At 37.4% G+C, this 13,457-nt stretch overlaps 1 protein-coding gene across 2 annotated transcripts in view; it reads right to left on the bottom strand.

Moving 5' to 3' along the window:
* The window catches only part of LOC122089182, a 40,442-nt gene that overhangs the window by 6,763 nt on the left and 20,222 nt on the right, over positions 1–13,457 (bottom strand). For both annotated transcript variants that reach the window (XM_042658702.1, XM_042658703.1), the window contains exons 8-15: positions 12,813–12,986; positions 11,053–11,261; positions 10,805–10,948; positions 10,602–10,690; positions 9,308–9,455; positions 7,077–7,126; positions 6,370–6,425; positions 2,082–2,245 (exon numbers count right to left, since the gene is read on the bottom strand). In XM_042658702.1, coding sequence (XP_042514636.1) covers positions 2,082–2,245; positions 6,370–6,425; positions 7,077–7,126; positions 9,308–9,455; positions 10,602–10,690; positions 10,805–10,948; positions 11,053–11,261; positions 12,813–12,986 — 1,034 coding nt within the window. The remainder of the gene's footprint in view (positions 1–2,081; positions 2,246–6,369; positions 6,426–7,076; positions 7,127–9,307; positions 9,456–10,601; positions 10,691–10,804; positions 10,949–11,052; positions 11,262–12,812; positions 12,987–13,457) is intronic.

The raw sequence follows: 13,457 nt of genomic DNA, 5'->3' as shown, positions 1-13,457 counted from the left end.
TCCTACAGACTGGACAAGGTTCTGAGAGGATGTAGGTGGGAAAAACTTATTTATCTTATTCTCTGCAAATAACAAAGTATTCAGTTTTATTGCTTTGCTACTTTGTCTCTCTGTCAAGCACTTAGGTTTTTAAATTCGTCTGAGGTATCAAGAAAAAGATTTGGCTGAACAACTTCCATGTACAATTGCTTGATTTATATCATCAAAATATGTTAAATACAGAACAATATTCCTGTAGTGGAAACATAAGAACTTTTAAATACTAAAAAAGTAGCAAGTGCAAGAACCAATCAAGCAAATGGGATTTCTGGCACCTGAAGAGATTAGGGTTTAGAAAACCTCAATAAAAGCCAGAATCTCAGGGCTGGAAGCCAGGAACAATGAACCAGCAACTGAGAAATTTAATAGCTCACTTAAAGACCATTCTGATTGGTTAGAAATTCTGGTCGGATCGCTATTTTAACAAGAAGAAGACAAACTGGAACAAGGAAACTGAAAACTCAGAAAAGAAACAAAATAGATGAATGCCCACTTGCCCAGTAAAAACCTTGGTGGAACTGTTACAAATTTAAGATGAAATGAGGATTAATTTGGAGCACCCTAGTGTGAAACAATATGATAACGCTAACTCTTGCACCCATTGAGATTGAACCCATTGGGCTTACTCACAACAGCTGTCAAAGTTCAGGTGACAGATCACAGGTACGACAAATGCTGGAGTAGTTTGGACATGTGTAGTGTGTACCGTAGTGTGTACCACAACATCAATCTCCAGCTAAGGCATTGATCACATGAAATGACAGTCTCTGTACAATTAGTCATTCCTAACCCTTTTGTCGCCCCTAAAAGTTTCACACAACACTCCAGAAGCACTACTCCTCTTCATCTCCTTTTCATCAATTTTTAAAACCCATTTTCAATTCTAGTGTTACTAAGGTTACACCATATACTCTGTTTGTGTTCTACTTATATTTAAACTTTTTTATTTTAAGGTTGATCTCCATAATTCCAAATTTGCATTATACCTGATTTTGTTTCATACACCGAAAGAATATCATCAGAAAAACCATACACTACGGGACATAATCTTTGAATGTCTCTAATAAGCTTATATATGACTAGCACAAAAAAATACGGGGCTTAGAACTGATCCTTGATGCAATCCAATGTAATTTGGAATTCACAACCTTCCACTCCCGCAAAGTCATACACTAGTCACCACCATTATACATATCGTGAACTATGTCTATGTAATTACTCGAAACACTTGCTAAATAACACTCTAGGGACTCTATCATAAGATTTCTCTAAGTCAATAACAACCATATGGAGATCCTTTTCACATTCTCTAAATCTTACCACTAGTCTCCCCTAACAAAATAAATTGATCTTCTTGGCATAAAACCAAATTAGTTATCTAAAATATTAGTTTCTTGTCCAAGGAAGGTTTCAATTATCCTCTCCCATAATTTCTCAGTGTAGCGTGTATCGACTTAGGGGTCCATGGACCTTGTATCATAGGATCGTGTCTAAATTTTATAGTTGGTTTATGTTTTATTTTTATCTTTCCTATCGTAATTAGACTTTAGGCTTAGCTAAGAAGGGTCTCACTCCTAATATGTAATAGGTCTTTGACTCAAGTAGATTAACTACTAAGAGTGTATTCCTATTATTATAAATAAGTGTGGCTGGTCACAATAGAAGATACAATCTATCGCACAGCCTTCTCTCCACTCTCTCGATCTCTTCCATCTTCTTCCTCTCCTTTCTCTTTCCCTCATTTCAGTCCTTGGTTTAATGTAGTTCTGATATTATTACACATAGTATGGCTCATCAGATATATATGGCTCATAAGATATATTCCTCTATGAATTCTTTCATAAACTCTTCTATCTCTTCCAACATGTCCATATAGATCTCCCCTATAATATTATTTTATCCTTAACTAATTCCTTGAGCCAATCTATCTATGTGTTCTTAAAAGAAACAATAAACAGTACTGAATCACAGAATAAAAATAAACTATTTGACTAAACTACAACTACATGAGTAAGAAATTGTATAAAATACAATATACTCACTCTTTCTGTCTTTTCATATATGAGAGGACATGGACCAAAACTATATCAGCAGCATCTGCCAGGTGCTCACTTATGCAACTCAGAAATCGGATTATTATTGCATTCGATGGATCGGCAAACATCTTGTCTACCAATGGTTCAATCATAATGTTCCAATTTTGAACCTACAGATACAAAAATAAAAATTAGTGGGCATCAGTTTTATTAATTAGTGGAAGGAAATGTGCTTTTGTTAACCAATCATGCAACAGCATTGAGGAAGAATGTTATAATATAAGTTTAAAGATACTCCAAGTTTTACAGATGTAAAAGTAATTTATTTATGCACAAACACTGCAAGTTGGTAAATCCTGTCATTAGCTCGAGCCATTTGATTGTTTGGAGGATGGCCTCTTAATTGAAGTCATCCCCTCACTGCCTCAGTCAGCATAGAGTCATCACCAAGCAAAGGAATATGCATCTCCACCCTCAATCACCAAGGGTCCGCCAACAAGGAAGACTCCTTGAGAGAGCTATCTATCTCAGCTCTAATATTGTTCCCATATCCACTTGTGAACGGATACAGGACAAAGGAGATGATGTTTGCCTCCATTATAGATCAAATTTCTCGAGGTGACAGCCAACATGATGACCAATTCCAATCAGCCATTTCCCCCTTGTGGATTCTGCATATTGGAAAGTTCAATGTGCCTAGGTGTTTTTCCCTTTTTGAAGCTCAACTAAAAACAGGAGTGAGTCGAGTGACAATATTAAAACGGGCCAGAGCCATCCCACATGGTTGTTCAGGCATCAGAGGTCCAGGGCCTAAAAGCTCAGGTTCATAATGATAGAACTGAACACCCCTGAATGAGCATGATCCACAGAAATATGCAGTAATCTAAATCTAAAAGCTCAATCATCTTCAAATAATGAAACATGAAAATTAAAGATATTTGAACAATGGTTTGAAGGTTGGCCACACAAGTGAGTGCATATTTTGTGTCCTCTACGTTAAGAGGAAGCATTGAACAGAATGCATCAATCGCCTTCAACAAGTGTGAATGTTGGAATCTGCTAAGGAAAAGAGTATCAAGAGCTCATTGATGCTCACAAAACCTTAATTTCATGGCTTGGCATTAAAAATTAACGCTCACTCAAAGTATTATATGCATACATAGAGTCTCCAGCTGGGCAACTCTCCATATTCGAACCATCTTTCATCATGTCCAGATGCCTCCTTGCCATAACATCATCCGATTCCTGAAATTTCTCCAAACTAATCCATCCATCAGCATGAACTGCAGTCTCCACCAACGATTGATTCCCATAACCACTCCCAGATTCTACAGAATTACCAACAATACCCACCCCCTTAGCATTCAATTTTACCCCTAAACCAGCCTCCAAAATTTGGTCCATTTCCAAGTAGTAGCAGGATTTCATATATCATGATTCAGCTCCTCCAACTCAGCATGCATTCCTTCAGCAACCATCTCTTCCAATTGGTTCTTATCTGTAATAAAATAATTTCCTAGAAATTTTCCTTCCTAAACCAACTCCCCCCCTTCCACCTTATTCTATCCCAAGAAATCATCATTATCTCTTTAGTAATCCCATCACAACACAACAACACAACTCAGCCTTATCCCAACTGAATGGGGTCGGCAACATGGATCCAAAGGCAAAAACAAAAAAAAAAAACTTTTGGACATCCCACTCACGAATCGGGAACCCGGATCACAGCCCTCCAAGTAGCTCTGTTTGATACCATACTTGGGTGGAGACTTAACTTTTGCAAGTCTCTTCTTACTAACTCATCAATGGTCATTTTTGCCTGCCCCTAGCCCTTTTAGCTCCATCCATCTACATCTGGTCACTCCTCCGTACAGGGGCATCCAAAGGCCTCCTTTGTACATGCTCAAACCATCGTAACCGACATTCTCTGAGCTTATCTTGAATTGGGGCAATTCCTAAATCAGTTCTAACCTGGTCATTTCTTATCCTATCTCTCAAGGTTTTGCCATACATCCATCTCAACATCCTCATCTCCGCCACATTCAACTTATCTACATTACGCTTCTTGAGTGCCCAACATTGTGCACCATACATCATAGCTGGTCTTATGACAGTCCTGTAGAATTTTCCCTTAAGCTTTAGAGGGATCCGTCGATCACATAACACTCCAAACGCCCCTCTCCATTTCATCCATCCGACTTTAATTCTGTGGGAAACATCATCTATCTCACCTTTCTTGTTTAAGGTAGAGCCCAAATATCTGAAGCAGTCACTTTGCGGGATCTATCTCCCCTCAATTTTTACTTCCTCACCATCGATCCTCAATCGACTAAAGTTACACATCATATATTCCATCTTCGTTCTACTTATTTTAAGACCTCTTGATTCCAAAGTATATCTCCATAGTTCCAACTTATCGTTAATTTCTGCCACAGTTTTACCGACCAGAACAATATCATCTGCAAAAAGCATACACCACGGGATCTCTCCTTGAATATCCCTTGTTAAATCATCCATGATAAGAATAAATAGGTAGGGGCTCAATGCGGATCCTTGATGTAGTCCGATAGTAATTTGGAACTGAGTACCCTAGCCTCTCACTGATCTCACACTAGTCACCACATCACCATACATGTCTTTAATAATATCCGCGTATTTACTTGACACTCCTTTCTTCTCTAAAACCTGCCAGATTGCAAATTGATTCCCTTCTGAATCTTATCTCCAATATCCCCCATTACACAATAGGAAACCACTTTCTTAGTAAACATATCCCCACACCCATGATCTTTGTCATTAATAACCGAATCACCTTCCATACCAAGTCCCAATTTTGAAATTTGAAATTTGAATTTGACAAGAAACCCCTACCGGCAGCGATTCACCATCCACCACCATGCATGGAGGAGCAACACCACCTTCCGACATCCCACCAACATTCTGATCAGTTGAATCTTTTGGTCTCCACTAACTTTAGCATTGGGCTCACATTGCATAGAAGAATGACCAAAAACCTTACATTTCGTATAATGAGGAGTTCTCTGGAAGTCACAACATCATCCTCTACCGACAGTTCCACACATAGTCATGCATAAGCCAATCATTCCTTGGTTTTTGTTCTACTATTAGTGCATAGAAGTTTTGTCAGTTCTATAATCAGTGGATAAAGGTTTTTCCAAGACACTTACAACAATACTCAGCCCTTTGTCCGACCAATATTGAAAAGGTAAATTGGCAACACTACGCAAACAAGAACAATGCTAAAATCAATCTTCTTTAAACAAGATTCTAAACCCCAAGGTCTGAGAACCATGGGTTTCCTTTGCACATACCATGGGCCACATACTAGGACACAATTCTTGTCCTCTTCTAAGTTAAAGTGAAGGATAAAAGAAACCGTTCTTCAATAGGTCCACATCCACAATACTTGAAATATGTCATTGTCTCAGCATAAAAGTCTTGACAAATTCAAAAGATTTCCGACAAAAAATGAAAAGGCCAACCAGAGCATTCTTCCAGCTAGCTGCCTCTTCCTCCCTCACAAGAGATGGAAAGTCTACAGCATGCCTAACATTCCTCAAGACTGGTTGAACCCGAAACCGACACAGGTGGGTAGGTAGAGAATACCTAGGGGTGTGAGACAACTCTCTCTAAGAAACTCGGCAAAATAGCCCCGTAACTTCGGGAGAAGGGGTGCCTCCTCACAAAGGGGGTTGCAGTGACCAGGCCCGGGCGACTGTTTACCAAAAACACAGGTCTCCGCAAAGTCGTAAGACCAAAAGTGTAAGTGAAAACCTTCTTCCTTTGCTAAGACTTTTGGGAAAAGGGAAGACAACACTCTTCATGGCTAATACACTCAATAAAGTAAAGAAACTCAAAACAAAACTCTTATCCAGCTATTAGGTATTCTAATCTAATTCAAACAGTTAACTACTAATCCCGTGTACTAAATTTATCCCCCCTTTATGGGCTTACAAATTAGGCTTATTACATGAAACCCAAAAAAATAAAAGGCCAAACCTAAATATAACTCCCCAAAACCATCCACAGTTCAAGACTTCCAGTGCCTTCAAAATCATAGCTAGATTGATAAGCATCAAAAGCCATGAAGAAGGGTAACAATCACAGATTCAAAAAAAAAAAGTTGTATTCATCAACATCTTCGCAGGATATGAAACTTTCACAGTATACTAGTAATTTCAAGAGTCTTTTGCTAGTAGATATATGAATTTGTCACCAGAAGAAACAACTGGACTTTCATATAAAAAGGTGACAGTAATAGAAATGATCTTACACTTTTTGACCATTCTGGGATCAGCCTGAGCACTCGATCAGTATCCAACTTTGATCCTATAATAACATTATTTCAAAAGGTGAGCATATGCTGGAAAGCAACATAACAATTTTTTTTCCCCAATTGACACCAAGAAGATAACAACACAACGCAGCCTTATCCCAACTAAATGGGGTCGGCACCAAGAAGAATGAAATAAAAATTTACAAAGGAGAAGTCGCAACAAGATCCAAGAAGGAGAACTGGCGAAAATAAGACCACTTCCAACACACACCATGAAAGAAACACCACCCCCTGGAGAGAATAATTACACAACACGAAAGAGAATGGACAAAAAGTGAACCTAGATACCTCAACAGAAACATGTTAGTGAATTATTAAATGATTAATTAAAACATTAAGAAACGTCTTCTAGAGAAAACTATTCACAACAAATAATACTTAAACATATATATAGAGGTCTATAAATAGTAACAAATAATAAATCCATAATCCATAAACTCTTTGACATTTATACCAAGCATCAAGATATTGCATTTCACACCATCACTACTGCAACCCCCCCCCCCCCCCCCCCCCAAAAAAAATAAATAAATAAAAAGAAAGGGAAGAAAATCTGGTTTGAGATGTAGAACAAAAACTCTAGCCATGAAACCGGAGGATGTGGATCATGATCCGTTGAAACACCATGGTATAGTTAGACGCACCTTCCATTTCCCCTGGAGCTTTTGAAAGATTTAGACTCTGACAGAGGTTGCTACAAAATGAAAAAAGAAAAAATATGAGGCTGATTAATGGTTTATTTCAGTATAATTCACAGCTGGAGCTCATCTAAAAATTCCTCAAAGGCTCAGACATCCAAGAATATCCATTTCAAGGGCAATTTTGTTTTAAAAGTGCTCAACACAGCAAGTGAACAACCACAAAAAAAATTTTAGAAATTTGGACATGCTTCAACACCCCACCCCCCCCCCCCCCCCCCCCCCCCAAAAAAAAAAAAAGAAATGAGAAGCAACTAATGATGCACAGGTAAAACACAGAATTGAGAATATTTTAATGGAAATAAGCCTTGGGTTGGGTTCTATACATGTTTGTGCCTTTAATCCAATGAGTTTTCTTTGTAATAGGTCACCTTAATGAACCTAAATTATGGGTAGGAGATAGGGAAACTGGATTTACTTTATGAGGTTAGTTTGAGTTGTTTTATTTCATTAAGTAATTGTTATTTACTCGGTGGTTAAGTATAGGATAGAGTCTCGCCTGAATAGAACTGCAATTCCTACTTTGAATAGAGTTTTGTATTCGAATTAGTTAAGGAAATTTTTTTGTTATAAAGGACATCTATTCCTATTAAGGATAGAGTTTCCTATTTCTTTCTTCCCTATTTCAAGTACACTTTCCTTTCCTATTATGAGTGCACTTTTAGTTCCTATATATTGATGTAAGACCCATACAGCTCCATATGAGTTTGTAATTGAATAAAATTGGCTTTTGCTGCCTCTATATTTTGTGGGATTCAGAATACTCTGTTATGCGATGCAACAACCCTTGGTGAGATGTTAAGGTTGGCTAATGGGATGTTAGCCTAGTTCCAGGTGGGATGCTTGGTTCATATCCCTGTTCCATTCCTCCATTCTTCTAGTCCATCTATCACTGATTCAGTCAGGTTAGTAATTTCTGGTTTTCTGTTCAGTTATTCTTCATGTTTTAGTTGCTGAAAAGTGAAAAATTATGTTTCTCATTGTTTAAATCTCAGATTTTTAGATTAAACTTCAGAGTTGGCTTTTGCTGCCTCTATATTTTGTGGGATTCAGAATACTCTGTTATGCAATGCAACAACCCTCGGTGAGATGTTAAGGTTGGCTAATGGGATGTTAGCCTAGTTCCAGGTGGGATGCTTGGTTCATGTCCTTGTTCTATTCCTCCATTCTTCTAGTCCATCTATCACTGATTCAGTCAGGTTAGCAATTTCTGGTTTTCTGTTCAGTTATTCTTCATGTTTTAGTTGCTGAAAAGTGAAAAATTATGTTTCTCATTGTTTACATCTCAGATTTTTAGATTAAACTTCAGAGTTGGCAACCATACAGTATTCTAAACATACCCCAAGGTTTCAAAATTTTATTATGGTGTTGATTTCTTGGAGTCCTACTTCAAGTGGGATTCTTCTAACTACATGTTTTGAATATCAGACTTTGTTTGTTACTACAGATTTATAGTCACTTATTAAATCTAGTATCTAATCATTACCATGCTCTTTTGTTGACTATGAAATTGGATCTTTAAATTTCTGATCTCACTGTTGTGCTGAAACCCTAAATTCTAGAATCCTATTGCCAATAGGACTAATCCAAACTACAGATCTGACCATTCTGATTTCAATCAGATTTTGAGAAATTACTCTTGGCCATACTTTGACCTTCAACCAGATTTTTAAGCCCATCTGAATTTTCTCAGTTATCAAATTTCTCTTATAATCTAATTTCTAAATCTGTCACTGCAATTCTGGTTTCATCGAATATCCAAACCTAGTAATCTTAGGCTTATAGAATATACCAAATGATTATAAAAGGAACAAAAAGAACAATACCTTCAGTTTGCAGAAAAAGATCAATCATAGACCTCTTACAGTAATAAGAAACCTAAAGAGTTTGCTTGAAATAAAGTCGAAACAAAAATAAAATTCCACCAAAATTATAATCACTAGAATTTACACAATCATGTTCATTTTATAAGTAACCAAAACATGACGTGATATAAAATATGAGATTGCACAATATAAGCAGAATAGCATGTCCACAAGAAGCAAATGAAGATGCACATATCCATAAGCAGCCTTCTGGCAACTGTCAAGTTGTAATCATGCTGAAAGTAATGTGAGTACTGCCTCATTTATTGTAGTCTTCATCAATGGTAAGTTGCAAGTAAGGTCGAATAAAACCTGAGGCAGTCAAGCAGCATAACTATCACTCTCACATTCTGGTTATGATACTTGAGCACTGCAGCTACTGCATTACTAGCAGACGATTGGACTCTTTCATCTGGTGAGTAAACAAGGCGAACCAATGTGGGCAGAACAAGAAAAGGATCTGTGAAGAAGGGATTAATCAGTCAAAGCAGTAGGCTGAATATTTCCGGGGAAAGAAAAAAGTATAAAGTTTATTTAGAGATATTTGAAAGGAAGATGACCCTATAAGAGTAATAACAAATATATGAAATAATCAGAACATGGATACCACACACCAGGTGTTGCAAGAACTACACTGATTAAAAGAACTGCAAGAATAGGGTAAATAATAGGGTAAATAGGGTTTTCTATTTATTGGCCTAAGACTTTCTATTGTTTTCTCCAAAAATGCTTTTGAAAAATCCGTAATTTATCATAAGCCAAAATATTATGAGTAAATAAATAAATATTTATATATAACCTGAAACTAATTCTTTCCCAGGTGAAAATAGCCCCAGTATGATGATTGTGTACCTCATAAAGCAATACTGTTGAAACTCCATCACTCTTTCTTTCCTAATATGATCTGTAATTTTAGTCTGCATTGTATGCATCTTTTGAAATTTCTATAATTCTAATCAATGCATGTAAAGATGTTGTCAACATTTGGGGAAATGTAAGTGGGTATGCATGTGTAGGGGCACATATAACAAAAATTCATGAACCACAAACTAATCTAGACATTCTTTCAAAATTTAGGCACCATTTCGCCCAAGAGAAGGGCTCCCCCTCAAGCCTGTGGGCACGGACCTCAAGTAGACTGACCAGGTTGCCGACCTTCCCCCAGTCTCCTCATCCCATCCAGCAATCTTCTACCATAAGTTCAGAAACCTAACTAAGAAAGTGCCTCAAAAAATAATATGCAAGTCTGTACCTAAGAGTTACTTTACCTTTAAAAAAGTGCCCCACTAGCATGTTGCTTCATATATGCCATACTTGAACCATAGATTCACCAATATGATATTGTTTGTTTGAAATATAAGGCAATATTAGCCTTTTGCTAAAGCAAAATAGGGAAATTTTATAATTTTTGTGAGTGCTTTTCAGAACGTAATATGGCACAAAATGAAGCACATCAAATCTGAGACCCACACTGCTCTGCATCCACTTAAAATTGAATTTGGATCTTACAGTAGTTCCACTTAATAAGTTAAAAGGAAAAGACTAAAAACCAAATGAATAATTGGTCAAAAGAAATATCATGAAGGTCAGAATTCTGAAGACAAACCTATCTTTGGAAATAAATTTGATGCTTCTACATGAATCATTAACTCTTCATCACCAAGACACTCCAGCAAGTGTTCTGCAATATCTTGCCTGCAGCATCATCCTCGTGAATGATTCAAATAGAAGCACAAAGAGTAAAACAGCATAACATACAAAAAGTAGTAGAATATAAAGAAACTATAACCATGTCACAGATTAATTTACCACATCTGAGGAGAAAGCAGGTCCTCTGACTCCAAAGACATGCGAACAAGTTCTGAAATAACATTAAGAGCATTCCTCCTCTGTGAGAGATTTTTAGAAGCAATGCGCTTTAACACGTCTTTAAGGCACTGACCATCTCTATTTCTGGTGAAACATTTGCATACGTCAAGTTTGAACGCCACTATGAAATGATAGGAATATGAACATTGATGCAAAGAGATATTTCATTAAGATCGTAGAAAGAATACATGGTGCAGCATTCTGCAGTGAGCAAAACAACAGCTCTAGCTGGGCTATCTCTCTCATCCAGAAGGTTCAGCAGTAAGGTTAGCACTGCTTCCATATGCTGTGTGTCAGGAAGACTGCTCTGTGTTGAAGAAGAATACTTTGCTTTTAAGATGATTTCCCTTAAGATGCACACAGACCCCTCTATTACATCTTCATCGGTGGATTGAAGCTTCAAGAGTAACAAAAGGTGGTCATTATGGAGGGATATACTTTTGATATTCCACAATTGCACAAACAAATACAAATTCAAGATGTATTCATCCAAAAGAAAAATACAAATTTAAGATGAGATGAACATCCCTGACGGAAACTACAGAATTTAGATTTAAAGAGACGCTTTTTTCCGGGAAGCCACAGAGATCTGACTTCTCTAAGAACAAAGGCATGGGCATTATGCCAAACAAATCAAATGACGGAATGAAATTACTGGATCTAGCAGCAACAAGTGACAATCGTGTAGTTCCACCATGCCTCCGCAAACTGGGCTACAAATGCACCAAGGTAGAGGGATGCATGGGTCAAGCCACTTAATTGCTGGCCAAACAGGTAATTCTGGACATCCATGATGGTATCTCATCATTTAGTCTCAGTTTTACAGGTTGATGCTGCCAAGGATTTCGTTCTTACCCTCGTTTTTGGTTTGCAAAGTGGTTGGCCATGAGCTTGTAATACAAAAATCTGATAACTGTGTGGAGCTGAAGGTTTAGAATGAATCACAGAAATAGGGAGACTGAGGAGTGTACCTCTCTTATGATGGGATTCCAAAGAAGCATCAACAAATGAATATGAGGAAGAGTGTCGGATTTGAACAATAACTTGAAAGGGATGATGCCATTTTTTTTTTTTTCTTCCCAAGACTTAATGGGGAGGGGGCCAAACCACAATCAAAACAGGTAAGGTAAAAATACGGTGGCCAGTACATATGGGTGTAAACCAAATCTGAATTCGAACAAAGAAAATACCGGGTCCACACCTACACAAGCAAATTGCTGATAGAACTCCAAAATGGCTGTGTTAGAAACCCATCAGGCAGACTCATGGTTGTGTCCCTAGGTAGAATGCCCCTCATAGAGTTGGCATTTCATTTGGATGGTGGTGTTAGACAATATCTTACATCTGACCACCTCATTCATCAAGTTATTCAAATCACAAAACAATATTCCTTGCAGCATGGACGAAGAAAGCAACTCATTTTTCCATTCACTGCCATATTGTGCATATTGTTTGGTGGCTTTTCCTATCAATTTCAATCTGCTTTGGCTAACACCAATAGCTGTAATGAATATGTTCATGAATTGAACACGCAGAACTTTTTGAGGAAAGATTAATCCTTCCACAATTTCTTGGGGTATTTGGAAGGCACATATCTGAAGACTTCTCCAAGATCAGGAGACAGTGCAAATGTCTCATATGGATGAGGGGGTTTCTGTATGAGTAATCCTAAATCTTAAAGTTAGTTTAGAAGCATTAAGCAGGAGGTTGCCAGTTAAATGTATGGAAACTAGCACTACAAAGGGTTTACTTACAAAACCTTTTTGAACACCTCTCTTTGTACATGTTGACTTTGGGTTTAAAATTTTAAGCTTTTCAAGGACCACAGAGACGAGTGCAGGTGGGTTCTTGGGCTTCTTAAGCTAAACTCTTTATAAGTAGCACTCATTTACATGTTTCTCCAGACTACCAACTAAATCAGTTTGTTATTGAACCTTAATATACCAACCTGTGAGAAAAGGAGACTTGATATCGGCAATCCATATTCTGACATTGTAATTTCAAATCGCTTGCTGTCAAGGCGTCCCAAAAGAAGGGATATGCAATTCAGGAAAAACTTTCTTGTCTCTACACCACCATCTTGATTCTTCAAATTCTCCTCCGTGTATTCATCCATGTAAAGCTGTGAAATTCTTTTGGGTAAGAAACTAGGAAGAAATACAAGAAGCAATACCAAGGTACATTGCATACACAAGATTGAGCGAGTCATTTCACAAAATTATATAGCGAAATTCTGAAAGAGTTTAAATATTTGATGACAAAGCTGCTTCAGCATTATTGGAGAGATATCAACCTTCAACGAAGCCCAGGACTATGAGAATTAAGGCCAATTGATGATCTTCTAATTTGGGATCATACAAGGGCCCAACATTGAGTCAACATAGTGTAGTTAATTTCTGTTCCATTTATTTGCTTGGGTGTTTCATCCAGATGGGGGCAAAACTCTCTTTTGATCTTTATTCAAAATGGAATGTCTCAGCATGGTCATGTGAGCCATCTAAGGCAGTCCACGTCTTCTTTTACTGACTACTTTAGTCTTTAGTAATTAATTTTCATCCCAATTAGAGTCTAATAAGGTAATATTGCCCTTTGG

This window comes from Macadamia integrifolia, chromosome 9 (genome assembly GCF_013358625.1).
Source record: "Macadamia integrifolia cultivar HAES 741 chromosome 9, SCU_Mint_v3, whole genome shotgun sequence".
Taxonomy (NCBI): domain Eukaryota; kingdom Viridiplantae; phylum Streptophyta; class Magnoliopsida; order Proteales; family Proteaceae; genus Macadamia; species Macadamia integrifolia.
Note: the sequence above shows the minus strand (reverse complement) of the source record. Positions and strands in the feature narration are given on the sequence as shown.